Consider the following 15025-nt stretch of genomic DNA (forward strand, 5'->3'; position numbering starts at 1 on the left):
AAATCAAAATTAAAAAAAAAAAAAAAACGATTAAAAAGGCATCCCGAGAGACATGGATGATAACACCAAATGTGGGGAGATGGTTTCCTCTCTTTCTGCAACAGTGAAAATGGCAAACTCTGTGTTAGGGATTATTAGGAAAAGAATTGAAAATAAAATGACTGATATGATAAGGCCATGGTGTGGCTTCATTTGGAATACTGTGTCCATTTCTGCTCACTGTATCTCAAAAAGGACACTGCAGAGCTGGAAATAAGTACAGAGGAGGGGAGCCAAGATGATGAAGAGGTTGGAGCACCTTCCCTATGAGGAAAGGCTGAAGATTCTGGGACTTCTCAGTTTAGAAAAGAGACAATTAAGAGTGTGGGGGGGGGAAGGGGGGAGGAATAGAGGTTTATAAAGTTATGCATGGGGTAAAGTGGCGCAGAGTGGTAAAGCTGCAGTACTGCAGTCGGAGCCCTCTGCTCACGACCTGGGTTCGATCCTAGCGAAAGCTGGTTCAGGTAGCCGGCTCCAGGTTGGCTCAGCCTTCCGTCCTTCCGAGGTCGGTCAAATGAGCACCCAGCTTGCTGTGGGGAGAAAGTGTAGAGGACTGGGGAAGGCAATGGCAAACCACCCTGTAAAAAGTCTGCCATGAAAACGTTGTGAAAGCAACGTCACCCCAGAGTCAAAAATGACTGATGCTTGCACAGGGGACTCAAACCTTTACCTTTTTAAAGAGAGCTGACAAAGAGAACTCTCTCGCCCTCTCCCAAAATGCTAGAACTTGAAGACATCCAATGAAGCTGATAGGCAGTAGATTCAGGAGAGACAGAAGGAAATACTTCTTCACAGAGAGTGTTTGAAATGTGGAATTTGCTACCAAAAGATGCAGTGATGGCCATCAATAGATAGCCCATGGTGGAGAGGTCTGTCAGTGGCTACTAGCCATGGTGACTAAGGAGAACCTCTGTGTTAAGGAGGCAGTCGGCCTCCAAATCTCAATGCCAAGTAGCAACATCAGGGGAAGATCTCTGCCTCTATGCCCTGTGGTTAGCCCTCCAAGGGAACTGGCTGGCCACCACGTGAGACAGGATGCTGGACTAGATGGACCAATGGTCAGCTCCAACCGGGTGCTTATATTTGTTAGGTTCCTTGTGTCTGAAGAAGTGAGCTAGTCTTGAAAGCTCATGCTGGAATACACATGATAGGTGATGTTGGACCTTTGCTTCATTTTGCTTCTGTAGGTTTACGCAGCTCCCCCGCTGGAGGCACCGAAACGGGCCACGAAAGCAGAACTCAGAGGCGTGTCCTGTGATGCTTTCTTCCTTTTCATCCCTTCGCAGGTCATGAAAGCTCCTCTGGAGGCCACTGTGTGATCTCAGAGTTTATACGACCCCTGCAGCTCTCCGGCGACAAACCAGAGCAATTATCCGTCAAGCCAACTTTCCTCTCCCGGTCACGATCTGGCAGCCCAAGATGCAGATTTGAATCAGACGTGAGTTGGAAATGAGTCGGACGCGCTTGAGTCTCCCATCTTCTTCGGCTCTGACGAGGCAACTAGTTTGTTTTTTAAACAACAACAACAACAAAAAAGTCTAATTGTGTGGATATTGTGAGGTGCCCACTGGCCCCTACGGAAAGTGCACAGAAAGAACAAGTGAAAACCAGGCTGCCCGCACTCAGCCAAAGCAGATATCCAACCTTGCCGCTTCTCCGGAGGAATGGCATTTCCTACAGTTGCCAACTCCAATTCAAGAAATATCTTGGGACTTTGGGGGTGGAGCCAGGAGACATTGGGGGTGAAGCCAGGAGCAAGGTTGTGACGAGCATAATTGAACTCCAAAGGGAGTTCTGGCCATCACATTTAAAGAGTGCACATCTTTTAAATGCCTTCCCCCCGTTGGAAATTATGAAGGATAGGGGCATCTTCTTTGGGGGCTCATAGAATTGGACCCCCTAGTCCAATCTTTTTGAAACTTGGAGGGTGTTTTGAGGGGAGGCATTGGATGCTATGCTGCAAATCTGGTGCCTCTATCTCAAAAAACAGCCCCTTCCAGCTGCAGCCCCCTGAGCCTCCCCCTGCCTGCAATGTTGTTCCTGGGAGTCATTAGCCCCTGCCCCCCACCCCAGCACAGAATAGGGGTCATTGAGAGGGGGAAACTGGTGGAAATCACTGCCTTTCTACCACAAATGGAAATGCCAATCCCCAGGTGGGCAAACACTAGAAATAAACCACTGCATTTTTATGTTGCAAATAAATGCTGAAGCAATTTCTTTCATAATGATGCAATTATGTTATTATCATCACAAACCAAAATTCATTAAATGTCCATAGAAAAATCAAAAAGTTATTTCGCACCACTCTTGTAAGGTAGCACTTTACAGACCACTGTCTCAGTTCTCCTTTGCTTGAAAGATGTAGACAGGACCACGCTTGTATAGGATTCCTCCTATGGGTAGCAGACCGAAGTCTGACAGGTGCGGCGGCTACACAGGTCCTAGGTTCACTTCTGTGTTTTGTTCACCTTCCACTGGCCGCTTTCTTTTAGCTTTGGAACCTGTGTTAAAGGCAGTTGTTGACACAGTACAGTACAATGTTACTTTGGTTCGTGCAAGCTGCAAAGACACTTTCTAGGAACATTTAATGAATTTTGGTTTGTAATGATAGTAATATAATTGCATCATTATGAAAGAAATTGCTTCAGCATTTATTTGCAACATAAAAACGCAGTGGTTTATTTCTAGTGTTTGCCCACCTGGGGACTGGCATTTCCATTTGTGGAAGAAAGGCAGTGATTTCCACCAGTTTCCCCCTCTCAATGACCCCTATTCTGTGCTGGGGTGGGGGGCAGGGGCTAATGACTCCCAGGAACAACATTGCAGGCAGGGGGAGGCTCAGGGGGCTGCAGCTGGAAGGGGCTGTTTTTTGAGATAGAGGCACCAGATTTGCAGCATAGCATCCAATGCCTCTCCTCAAAATACCCTCCAAGTTTCAAAAAGATTGGACTAGGGGGTCCAATTCTATGAGCCCACAAAGAAGGTGCCCCTATCCTTCATAATTTCCAACGGAGGGAAGGCATTTATTCCATCTCCATCAAACCTGTTGATGGTTGGATACCTGCCAATATTTTTGGAGCTACGTCCACCAGAGTGCTATGGTGGCTCCAGTGTACGTAGTGTTGGTGGGGTGCTGTGGCTCACTGTGGCTTGGCATACAAAAGGTCCCTGGTTCAATCCCTGGCACCTCCAGTGAAAAGGATCAGGTAGGAAGTGATATAAGTGTGTTGTGTGCCAGGGCTTTTTTTGTAACGGGAACTCCTTTGCCTATTCAGTCACATACCCCTCTGATGTAGCCAGTCCTCCTGGAGCTTGCAGTAGACCCTGTGCAAAGAGCCCTGTAAGCTCCCGGAGGATTGGCTACATCAGGGGGGCGTGGCCTAATAGGCAAAGGAGTTCCTGCTACAAAAAAAGCCCTGGGTGTGTCCAGCAAATTGCAGCAGATGGGAAAGGGGCAGGGCGGGGGAAATAAAGGGATCAGTGTATTCGGTTGGAACTTGCAAGTTCCTCTCGTCCACACCAGACTGTATAGGGAATCCATCTTGAACTGAGCTTTTAATCTTACTGTAGGGGAATAGCAAAGTGTCACTGAAAAGAAATTGAAGGGAGAACCAGAGAGAAAGATTTAAGTTAGGCAGGAAAATAGGGGAGGGAGTACCCCACCACTACCCTGAAGGGCAGATGCAGTATATAAAGCAAAGTCAGGGGGCCTTGGCAGTGAGCGTGCTCTGAGTACGCCCCCTGCCTTCGGGACTTTGCCGAGGCCTCCCGAGGCTCGGGCAGCCTCGGCAAAGTCGGGGATGGTGGTGGTAGCGAGCATGCTCTGAGTGCGCCTGATGCCTTCGGGACTTTGCCGAGGCTTCCCGAGGCTCGGGCGGCCTCGGCAAAGTCGGAGTGTGTGACAGTGACATCATCGTGATGTCATTGGTGTGTGCATGCTTCACGTGTGCAAATTTAGCCATGGGGGGTAGAGGAGCGTGATCCGCCCTGGGGCGCAGGAAACACTGGCGCCGGGCCTGAAACCACCTATGTGTGCCCCTTGCCTTGAAAACCATTTGGGGTTTGCCGTAAATCAGCTGAGGCTTGAAAGCTCATCCACCACATGGTAGTCAGCATATTTATAGTCTTCTTTTACTCTTTAATAATATATCTCCCATTGTTTCATTCATCAAATCAACCCTCCCAGGGCAGGGTAGCTACCTTCAGGTAGCAATAGCACTCTGTAGTCAACCTCGTTGTATTGAGTCCATGATGTCGAGTTACAGCCTCAGGTTGAGGTTTTCTTCTCCGGCATCTCCCCCCACCCCCACCCCTCCTGCCTACAGAGTCCTTTCCCACAAAGAGCTCATCGTTTGCTTTTGTGATGGTAATTGAGGGGTGGATGTGTGCCACACGTGGCGATTTGGCTCCAGACGACTGCAGCGGTAGCGCACCCACCATCTCCGAGGGCCGAGAATTATATGATGCTAAAAGCTTTCAGGAGAAATCAAGCTTTTGAAAAGTCAAACTCACAAAAGCAGCACTTGAGGTGGCAATTTCTGGAGTTGCGTGTGGGGCCTCGTTTGACAAAAAACATCCATTTACTGTCTAGGTGATTGATAGCAAGGGCTGGAAATTAGGCTTCTGAAGTAACTGTTAAGGGCTGCAGTATGAGTTCTGTATTGCATACTTGCTGAGCGGAGGGAAAGGCTATGCTTATTTGATTTTGGTTTTTACTATAGGCTGTGTGTGTGTGTGTGTAAAGAAAGCAATGGCCCAATAATTTGTGTTTTTCTGGGGAGGCAGGTCAATAGAAAGTGGGCGTCCAGAAACAATAACCCCCCTCTCCCCTAAAGGTTGGTAAAACAGATTCATTTAAAAGAGCCATTTAGCTGGCTGTAGCGACTTCATAGTTTAGTGAGAACTTTGACATGAGTTTGAGGACTCATATTGGGGAAGGGGACTTAGTGAAGAAAATATGACCACTGGGGGCTCAGGAGTAGGGCTGCCATCCTCCAAGTGGGGCCAAGAGAGTTCCCAGGATTACAACTGATCTCCAGATGACAGAAATGGGTTGCCCTGGAGAAAATGTCTCCTATAAAGGACCCAAAGACATTATACCAGGAGTGGCCAAACTTGCTTAATGTAAGAGCCTCATAGAATAAATGTCAGATGCATGAGAGCCGCAAGACGTGAACATCAAATGTACGAGAGCCGCGAGACAGAGCCGCGAGGCAGGCAGGCAAATAGATGGGAGGGAAGGAGAGGTGGAAAGAAAGCAACTTTAAATGCATTGTCCAAACTGCCAGCTTTCTTGGCTTGGAGAAGTGATTTAAAGAGACAAATGCTCCAGTCTGACCAACAGGGCAGATGAAGGCTTTGAGAGAGACACAAAGAGCCACCCCTGTATTATACCCTGCTGAGGTCCTTCTCCTTGCTACCCTGCCCTCCTCAGGCTCCACCCCACCCCCAATCTCTAGGAATTTCCTATCTGAGAACTGGAAACTTTAAAGACTGGTAAAGGACCCGTGGCTCAGAGTGGTCAGCTGCACTACTGCAGTCCAAGCTCTGCTCATGACCTGAGTTTGATCCCAGCGGAAGCTGGGTTCAGTAGCTGGCTCATGGTTGACTCAGCCTTTCATCCTTCCAAGGTTGGTAAAATGAGCTCCCAGCTTGCTGGGAGTAAGGTGGTAAGGTAATTGTGAAAGTGGTGGCAGAGCAGTTTCAAGCATTCCTAGAGGATACCTCTTGACCCCTTCCAGTCTGGCTTCTGTCCTGGTCATGGGACTGAGACTGCTTTGGTCACCTTCACAAATGACCTTAGACGGCACCTGGACTAAGGCGGGTCAGCGCTGCTGTTGTTGTTAGATCTCTCAGCAGCATTTGACATGGTCGATTATGACCTAATGACCCACCACCTTGCTGACATTGGAGTTCAAGGGGTAGTCTTGCAGTGGCTCTCTTCCTTTCTCCAAGGTCGGGGACAAAGGGTGGCGATTGGTGAGCAGACCTCACTGCAGCACCCACTTGAATGTGGTGTGCCGCAGGGAGCAATTCTCTCACCAATGATGTTTAACATCTATATGCGCCCCCTTGCCCAGATTGCCAGAGGTTTGGGGCTGGGTTGTCACCAATGTGCAGATGACACCCAGCTCTATCTGTTGATGGATGGCCAGCCGGACGCTGCCCTAGACCATCTGACCAGGGCCTTAGAAGCCATGGTGGGATGGTTGCAGTTAAGCCGGCTGAAGCTTAATCCAACTAAGACGAAGATCCTGTTCCTGGGGCGGGGGGGCGGGGCGGGGGGATGCAGGATCAGGCATCCGACTCCCCACCTTAGATGGTGTCCCTTTGGTGCCAGCTCAGCAGGTGAGGAGTTTGGGGGTGATACTGGATACCACCCTTTCCACGGAGGCCCAGGTCACCGCAGTTGCGCGTTCTGCCTTTTACCATCTTCGGCAGGCCAGGCAGCTGGTGCCTTATCTGACCTCTCGGGACCTAGCTACAGTGATCCATGCAATGGTCACTTCCAGGTTGGACTACTGTAACTCACTCTACGCATACTTGCCCCTGATCCAGAAACTCCAACGGGTGCAAGGCGCGGCCACGCAGCTTCTGACTGGATTGCCTGTACGGGCAAACAGTCGACCAATGCTATACGCATTGCACTGGTTACCGATTGAGTTCCGGATCCGCTTCAGGGTTTTAGTATTGACATTCAAAGCCTTACGTGGCCTGGGACTGACATACCTGAGGGACCGCCTCTCCCCAAATGAGCCTCGGAGGCAGCTACGATCTGCCAGTCAACATCCCTGGCCCAAGGGATGTCCCATCTTGCCTCGACCAGGGCCAAAGCCTTTTCCGCCCTGGCCCCATCCTGGTGGAATCAGCTCCTGATGGAGATACGGGCCCTACCGGATTTGTTACCTTTCCAGAGGGCATGTAAGACGGAGCTGTTCCGCCAGGCGTACAGCTGAGGCAGGGGGACGCCCCTGGGTTACTGCCTATACCATCGGTCATCCTCCCCCACAGTGATCTGAACAGTGATTTGAACTGCCATATCGGGGCCACTGATTTACCCCAATCTGTATTATCAGTCCGCCATTTTGTTACACTAAACTGTATTGTGTGGTATGTTAATTGTATTTATTGGCTTTTATTGCATTGTATTTATTTCATTATGTGTTGATTTTATATGTATGTGATCCGCCCTGAGCCCGCTTGGGATAGGGCGGGAATATAAATGAACCAAATAAATAAATAAATAAGGTGTAGATGACTGGGGAAGGCAATGGCAAACCACCCTGTAAAAAAGTCTGCCATGAAAACATCGATGTCACCCCAGAGTTGGAAACGACTGGTGCTTGCACAGGGGACTACCTTTATCTTTTTAAAGGACTTTGCCTAGGATGCTGGAGAACTGTTACCAGTCATTCACTGAGGACTAGGAATCTACAACTGGGGGCCCCTGGGACAAACCCAGCCACATAAGGAGTGATGTGCAGTTCTCCCCCCTCCCTGCCACCCCAAAGATGAAAGAGGGGGTGGTAGTTTCAGTAATGAGACCGACCCCTTTGGGGGCAGTGGGAACAGGTCACCCATTCCTATTCTGTACTCAAAGGGGGACCTCTGGCAGAACTTGTTGCTACCAAAGGCACACAGTACTCATCTATATGATGATGCATGACTCTCTTCTCTATTCTAAACAATTCATTCCTCCATTTTGAGTTTTAGTTTTGAGATGTCACCAGCAAACATTGTTTGCATGTTTTGAGAATTCTGTCAGCATTAGGGACTAGAGAATTGTTATTTGAAGGCAAGCTGTGAGGATTTGTAGAGAGGAGCTTTCCTGCCCTTCCTCCCCCCTCCAGCTTCTCCCTTTCTCTACCTTTACTCCTCCCCCCTTCCTTCTTGTCTCTTCACTCCTTCCTTCTCTCCCAGATTCACTTCATGTATCAAAATGAAACTGCAGCTGCCATCTTGGGTAACCTAGGCAACTGTAGTCTGTAGTCTGAAGTTGCCTTGGCAATCCAAAATGGCTGCTGAGAGCTTGTGAGGTAATCTTGCAAGACCTTGACAGGCTGGAAAACTGGGCTAAAACCAATAAAATGAATTTTAACAGGGATAAATGTAAAGTTCTGTATTTAGGTAGGAAAAATCCAATAGAATCCAATAGAATGGTTATAGAATGGGGGAGACTTGTCTTAGCAGTAGTATGTGCGAAAAGGATCTAGGGGTCTTAGTGGATCATACGCTGAACATGAGTCAACAGTGTGATGCAGTGGCTAAAAAGGCAAATGAAATTTTGGGCTGTATCAACAGAAGTATAGTGTCCAGATCACGTGAAGTGAAAGTATCGCTTTACTCTGCTCTGGTAAGACTTCACCTGGAGTATTGTGTTCAGTTTTGGGCACCACATTTTAAGAAGGATATATACAAGCTGGAACGGGTCCAGAGGAGGGCAATGGAGATTGTGAGGGGTCTGGAGACCAAGTCCTATGAAGAAAGGTTGAAGCAGCTAGGCATGTTTAGCCTGGAAAGGAGGTCGCTGAGAGGTGATATGATCACCATCTTCAAGTACTTGAAGGGCTGTCTTCTAGAGGATGGTGTGGAATTGTTTTCTGTGGCCGCAGAAGGTAGCACTAGAACCAATGGGTTGAAATGAAATCAAAAGAGTTTCCAGCTCAACATTAGGAAGAACTTCCTGACCGTTAGAGCGATTCCTCAGTGGAACAGGCTTCCTCTGGAGGTGGTGGGTTCTCCTTCCTTGGAATTTTTTAAACAGAGGCTAGATGGCCATCTGACAGCAATGAAGATCCTGTGAATTTAGGGGGAGGTATTTGTGAGTTTCCTGCATTGTGCAGGGGGTTGGACTAGATGACCCTGGAGGTCCCTTCCAACCCTATGATTCTATGATTCTTGGCATTTCAAAACTTTTTAATTTTATGTTGTCCCCTTCATTTCAGATTTAAACATTTTATTCCAACCTAGGTGTTCCTCTTGATTAAGCATCTCCTATTTTTGTCTCTCCCATTTTGGAGAGGTTTCAATCCCCACTCTGGGGCCAGTTGAGAATTAGATTGTATAGATGGGATTTTGACAAGGCTGAACGCTACTTCCTATGCTTGTCTTCGGCACATGAGAATATCTCTCTCTGTTTGTCTATCGCATTTTTATCCTGTCCTTTCTTTCAGGAGGCCAAACCAGCATATATGGTTCTCTCCTTCACATTTTATCCTCATAACAACCCTGCGAGGTGGGCAATGCTGAAAACGAGTGGTCCAGAATTGTCCAGAGAACTTCGCAGCTGAGTGGGGGTTTGAACTCAGGTCTCACACCACAGCCTCACACCCACAGTCTGACACTACAGTTGTAGGTGCTAGTTATTCTAAGTTCCTTAAGTCACTTAATATTATGCCATTTTCCTAGATAAGCAGGATGTTTGGTGGGTCCTGTTTGTAGGGTTGCCCACTGGCTTGGAGAAAAATGGCCCTTTAATAGAGGCATCATGCACAGAAATGGGCAGCGGAAGTTTTTTGCCGCGTGGAGTTAAATAACATCACCTGACAAATACCATCCTGTCATGCCACTGTTAAAGGGACTGAATGTTTTCTCCAGGCCAGTTTGCAATGCTATTTGTGTGGGTATAAAAGAGAAATCTAGGGCATTTTCACACACACACACACACACACACACTTTCAGTCACTTTCAACGCTTTTTCAATGGGATTTTGCTGTGTGAAATGGCAAAATCCTCTTGCATACAGTCGCTGAAATGGATTGAAACTTGCATTATTTAGCATGTGTGAAAGCCTCCCTTATTTTGTGTGTCTTGTGTTGAGTTTCACTATGTCGTGCTCTCTGAGGTTAAGATGGCCACCACCCTCATATTGACTGATATAGTCAAGTGTGTACAGAATCAAGTGTGTACAGAGCCTGAAAACTTATCCCAAATATTTCTTCTTCCTACAGATGGAGAATGAACGGAATTCCAATACCTCAAAGCAGAGATACTCGGGAAAAGTCCATCTTTGCATCGCCCGCTATAGGTAATGCCAGCCTACAATGTACATTTTTTGCACTATTCCTTTACTCTCCTTTGGAGGAAACGGGAATCATGTTCCCAGCTGTGGAAACTTGTCTAAGAGTTGAACAGAGACTGAGCCAGATGGGGCTGCTGGCTAAACTAGAGCAAGTCAAGGTAGGGTTTGTCCTTGAGTGAGCCGAGACCTATTAATTGCCTGGAACAGCAAATCCAAGGGGCTTTTTTGCATTCTCCTCACTTGTAAGTTCCTGTTTCTCTGGATGGGGAGGATTCTGTTCTGAATGTATTTTGCTGCCTCTAGTGGTTAATTTGATATTACATTGGTTACATCCTGCATGGAAAATCTCACAGGGAAATATGCTGGACATAAACCAGTGTAATATCATCTTTGCCTCTAGGGGAAGCATGAGGAATAGACCTCCCCCCACTGAAGAACCAGGGATATCCAAGTGAGGAGAATGCAGGAAAGGCAAGCTCAAAGCTCCTCTGGATGTTGAGCCTTGTCACATGATCTGAGGTCCAGGGCTTCTTACATAGCCAAGCATGGGGTTTCTGCAGTCCCCTCCAGTGGTAGCACAAGCTAGCATCCTGACTAGTGACTGTAGTGACGGCCACAGGCATAGATAAACTTTAAGATGGGGTTAGATAGATTCGTGGAAGATAGATCTGTCAGTGGCTACTAGCCACAGTAAGAAATTGGAATCTCCATGTACACAGGCAGCAAACGTTTGAATGCTAGAAGAAGACTGTAGATTTATACCCCGCCCTTCTATCTGAATCAGAGACTCAGAGCGGCTCACAATCTCCTATATCTTCTTCCCTCACAACAGACACCCTGTGAGGTGGGTTGGGCTGAGAGGGCTCTCACAGCAGCTGCCCTTTCAAGGACAACTCCTGCGATAGCTATGGCTGACTCAAGGCCATTCCAGCAACTGCAAGTGGAGGAGTGGGGAATCAAACCCGGTTCTCCCAGATAAGAGTCCACTTAATCACTACACCAAGCTGGCTCTCCATATGCCTAGGAGGCAGCATCAAGGGAATGCTGCGGCCTGCGTGCCCTGTTTGTTGGCCCTCTAGGACAACTGTTTTGACCACTGTGTGAAGCAGGGTGGTGGACTAGATGGACGACTGGTCTGACCCAGCAGGGCTCTTCTTATGTTCTTATGCTTGATCGCTCCTTGGTTCACAAGGCGAGGAAGCCACGGATCAGTGGTAGAGCATCTACTTTGCGCGGAGGAAGATCCCAATCAGCCACTGACATCTCTCACTCAAAACAGTCTCTGCAAGGTGGTGAAAGACCCACAGCCTGTGAGAGCAGACAGTGCAAGACTAGGGCTGATTCCACACTCACCTTGCTCCAGGGCAGGCTTCCATTTCTGGGCAAAGCAAGCAGGCGATTTTGCACCAGTTGCTCTGCGCCGCCGTTTTGTGTGGGGCAAACCCGCGATTTGCCACACCGCAGTGCAAACCCGAAAAAACAGGTTTATTCTGCGGCGCGGCAAATCGCAGGTTTGCCCCGTGCAAAATGGTGGCACGAAGCAATTGGTGTGAAATCGCCAGCTTGCTCCACCCAGAAACGCAAGCCTGCCCCGGAGTAAGGTGAGTGCGGAATCAGCCTGTATGCAGTCTGGCTTGCTACAAGGTAGTTCTCTATGCCAATATCTTCCATGGACTTGACTGCAGCCATCTGGTAGTCTACAAACATTTGAAAAGGTGCCCACACATCTGGAATCTAAGCATGTGGGTCAGAAAGGCATTTATTTCTGTTGGGTTTTCTGATGCAATTTCACTTCCTGTTGTCATGAGTTAATTAAATGTATGCATATGCATACTGATGTTTAGCCAGTGAGAGGTATAGCCAATGAGAATGTTTGCACGTACTTCCCGCTCAGGCTGGGTGTCAATATGTATAGTGACCATTGAAGCAAAGCCCTAATAGGCTAATCCATATATTTGGGAGGTGGTCTGGGGGAAACCATTTGGTTAGTTTTTATTGCCCTTTGTGTAAAGCCCTCAGATCTCCATGCAGTTAGAGTTTGGACTCCATAGAGTCGAGATGTAGCTTAGAAGCTAGAAAGGATATTGAGTCCTTATTTGTTTTCTAGAAATCCCAGTAACCCTTTCCTCATAGTAAAAGTAAACTACTTTATTCTTAAGCTAAAACGTCTGCCTGGCTTGTTTTTGTGGTTCTCTCCACACAACTCTGCTAAAGGTTTCTCTAAACCCTAACAATTTCTCGCATTCATATCCCCCAACTTCCTCCAATGGACTCCAGGCAGTATTATCTGGCAGGACAGATTAAGAAGAAGAGATTGGATTTATACTGCACCCTTCACTCCTGAAGGAGTCTCAGAGCAGTTTACAATCTCCTTTCCTTCCCCTTCCCCACAACAGACACCTGTGAGGTAGGTGGGACTGAGAGAGTTCTCCCAGAAGCTGCCCTTTTAAGGACAACTCTATAAGAGCTGTGGTTAACCCAAGGCTATTCCAGCAGCTGCAAGTGGAGGAGTGGGGAATCAAACCTGACTCTCCCAGATAAGAGTCGGCTCACTTAACCATGACACCAAACTGGCTTTCAGAGAGTGTGTCTCTGGTGCTAGTGAACTTCAATGGTTGGGAGGCAGACTTACCATATGCCCACTTTTGGTGGGACATTTCTCACTGTCCCCTTTGCTGCCCACTGCCCCTCAGCTGGGTGGTGGAAGGAAACTGGCCAGCAAAAAGTCCCTTGCACAATCATGTGACTTCTTGCATGACCTGGAATTCTTTAGCATTTCCCCAAAAGCTCTGTACAGTTTTGGACAAATGCTAGCATCACCCACTGCACAATGATGTCACTTCCAGGTCACTCTGGAAATTACATCATCACAGAGAGACAAGTATCGTGCCCCTTCAATAAGTTCCCATCTCCTGCCATCTCCCACTAGTTGCCAGGCCACACCTGGGAATCCTACCAAGAGGGGATTTGAATTCAGTTCTGTTCCAATCCAAATCTATCCCCTGGTGCATCAGAAAGCAATAAGGCTTTCTAGCATACCTATGGACTAAAAACTCGTATTTCAGCTTTGGGAGGAGCATTCAGCTGACTACAAGCTAGGACAGTTAAGTGGACAAAGAGCTCAGGTGGGATGGTAAGGGTTAGGAACTGGCCAATATCAAGTTGCCTGTGGGGGGAGATACATAATAATGGCTGAGTGATGCAGGAATTGGAGAGACAGCTAGCTTCCTCTTGTGGCTTAAGAGGTAAGGAATGACACTGCTAACTGAACCTGACTTACTAGCTCTACAGGGAAATGTGAGGATATGCCACGCAGGGCTTTTTTTTTTTTTTGTAACAGGAACACTTTTGCATATTAGGCCCCACGCCCCTGATGTAGCCAATCCTTTTGATGCTTACAGTTGGCCCTGTACAAAGAGCCCTGTAAGCTCCAGGAAGAGCCCTGTGGTGCAGAGTGGTAAGGCTGCAGGACTACAGTAAAAGCGCTCTGCTCATGACCTGAGTTCGGTCCTGGCGGAAGCTGGGTTCAGGTAAAGTGTAGATGACTGGGGAAGGCAATGGCAAGGAAAAGGAAAGGTCCCCTGTGCAAGCACCAGTCGTTTCCGACTCTGGGGTGACATTGCTTTCACAGCGTTTTCACGGCAGACTTTTTTACGGAGTGGTTTGCCATTGCCTTCCCCAGTCATCTACACTTTCCCCCCAGCAAGCTGGGTACTCATTTTACCGACCTCAGAAGGATGGAAGGCCGAGTCAACCTCGAGCCGGCTACCTGAAAACCCAGCTTCCACCAGGGATTGAACTCAGGTCGTGAGCAGAGCTTAAGACTGCAGTACTGCAGCTTTAGCACTATTTAACACTCTGCACCACTGGGCAAACCACCCTGTAAAAAGTCTGTCATGAAAACGTCGTGATGCGACGTCACCCCAAAGTTGGAAATGACTGGTGCTTGCACAGGGGGCTGCCTTTACCCTTTTCTAAGCTCCAGGAGGATTGGCTACATCAGGGGTGTGTGGCCTACTATGCAAAGGAGTTCCTGCTACAGAAAAAGCCCTGTATTTGTGGGTATGGATGAGCTGGAGGAAGCTGTGCTCCTCTCATTCCACCCTCCCTGCTGCCCAGGAGTCTTGAGAGTGACATATTTAAATTCCTGAAAGATGATGAAGAAAGGTCATCCTCTGTGTTTCTCTGCAGCTACAACCCGTTCGATGGACCAAATGAAAACCCAGAAGCGGAGCTCCCCCTCACAGCAGGAAAATACCTCTATGTCTATGGAGACATGGACGAAGACGGCTTCTATGAAGGTTCGCCTGGCGTTGCTTTTCATTTTCTCTTTTCAACCAGTTAAAACTTAAGGCATAGTTTGCAAATTCACAGCCCGGAAGATGACAGCAGCCCCTTGGAACTGGTAAAATGAACTTCAGATTGCAGGGGGTGGATTTTAACTTTGAATTTTCATTTCCATTTAAAACTCCAGGCCACTAGAAAGCTAGCGTGCCAAGTTTCTCTCTGCTTGCTGAGCTGGTTTGCAGACAGTACAAACTACACACACAGCTCCTGTCCCTTTACCAAGGCATCTTTCTGAATTATTTTGTTACAGTACAGCCCCATTAAATGTTTTAGAAAAGTGCTCCTGAAACAGGGCTTTTTTTGTAGCAGGAACTCCTTTGCATATTAGGCCACACACACCTGATGTAGTCAATCCTCCTGGAGCTTACGGGCTCTTAGTACAGGGCCTACTGTAAGCTCCCGGAGGATTGGCTACACCAAGGGGGTGCGACCTAATATGCACCCCTGTGCACTGCTAGCTGCCCCTGCTGCTTACCGTCTTCAGTGGTTTGCTGCCTTGAGCAGATTGTGGAGCTGAGAGAGCATTTCTCTCTTGAAATCACTTCTCCAAGACAAGCTAGCCAGTGGCTTGGAGAATGCATTTAAAGTTAAAGTTGCTTTCTTTTCACCTCTTTCCCT

General features: G+C 47.9%; 1 protein-coding gene across 13 annotated transcripts in view; it reads left to right on the forward strand.

The window, feature by feature from the left end:
- RIMBP2 (RIMS binding protein 2) overlaps positions 1-15025 on the forward strand; it is a 247362-nt gene that overhangs the window by 172113 nt on the left and 60224 nt on the right. For all 13 annotated transcript variants that reach the window (XM_060249244.1, XM_060249246.1, XM_060249247.1 and 10 more), the window contains 3 exons: positions 1326-1477; positions 9990-10066; positions 14252-14361. In XM_060249244.1, coding sequence (XP_060105227.1) covers positions 1326-1477; positions 9990-10066; positions 14252-14361 — 339 coding nt within the window. The remainder of the gene's footprint in view (positions 1-1325; positions 1478-9989; positions 10067-14251; positions 14362-15025) is intronic.

Source organism: Heteronotia binoei, chromosome 11 (genome assembly GCF_032191835.1).
Source record: "Heteronotia binoei isolate CCM8104 ecotype False Entrance Well chromosome 11, APGP_CSIRO_Hbin_v1, whole genome shotgun sequence".
Classification (NCBI taxonomy): Eukaryota; Metazoa; Chordata; class Lepidosauria; order Squamata; family Gekkonidae; genus Heteronotia; species Heteronotia binoei.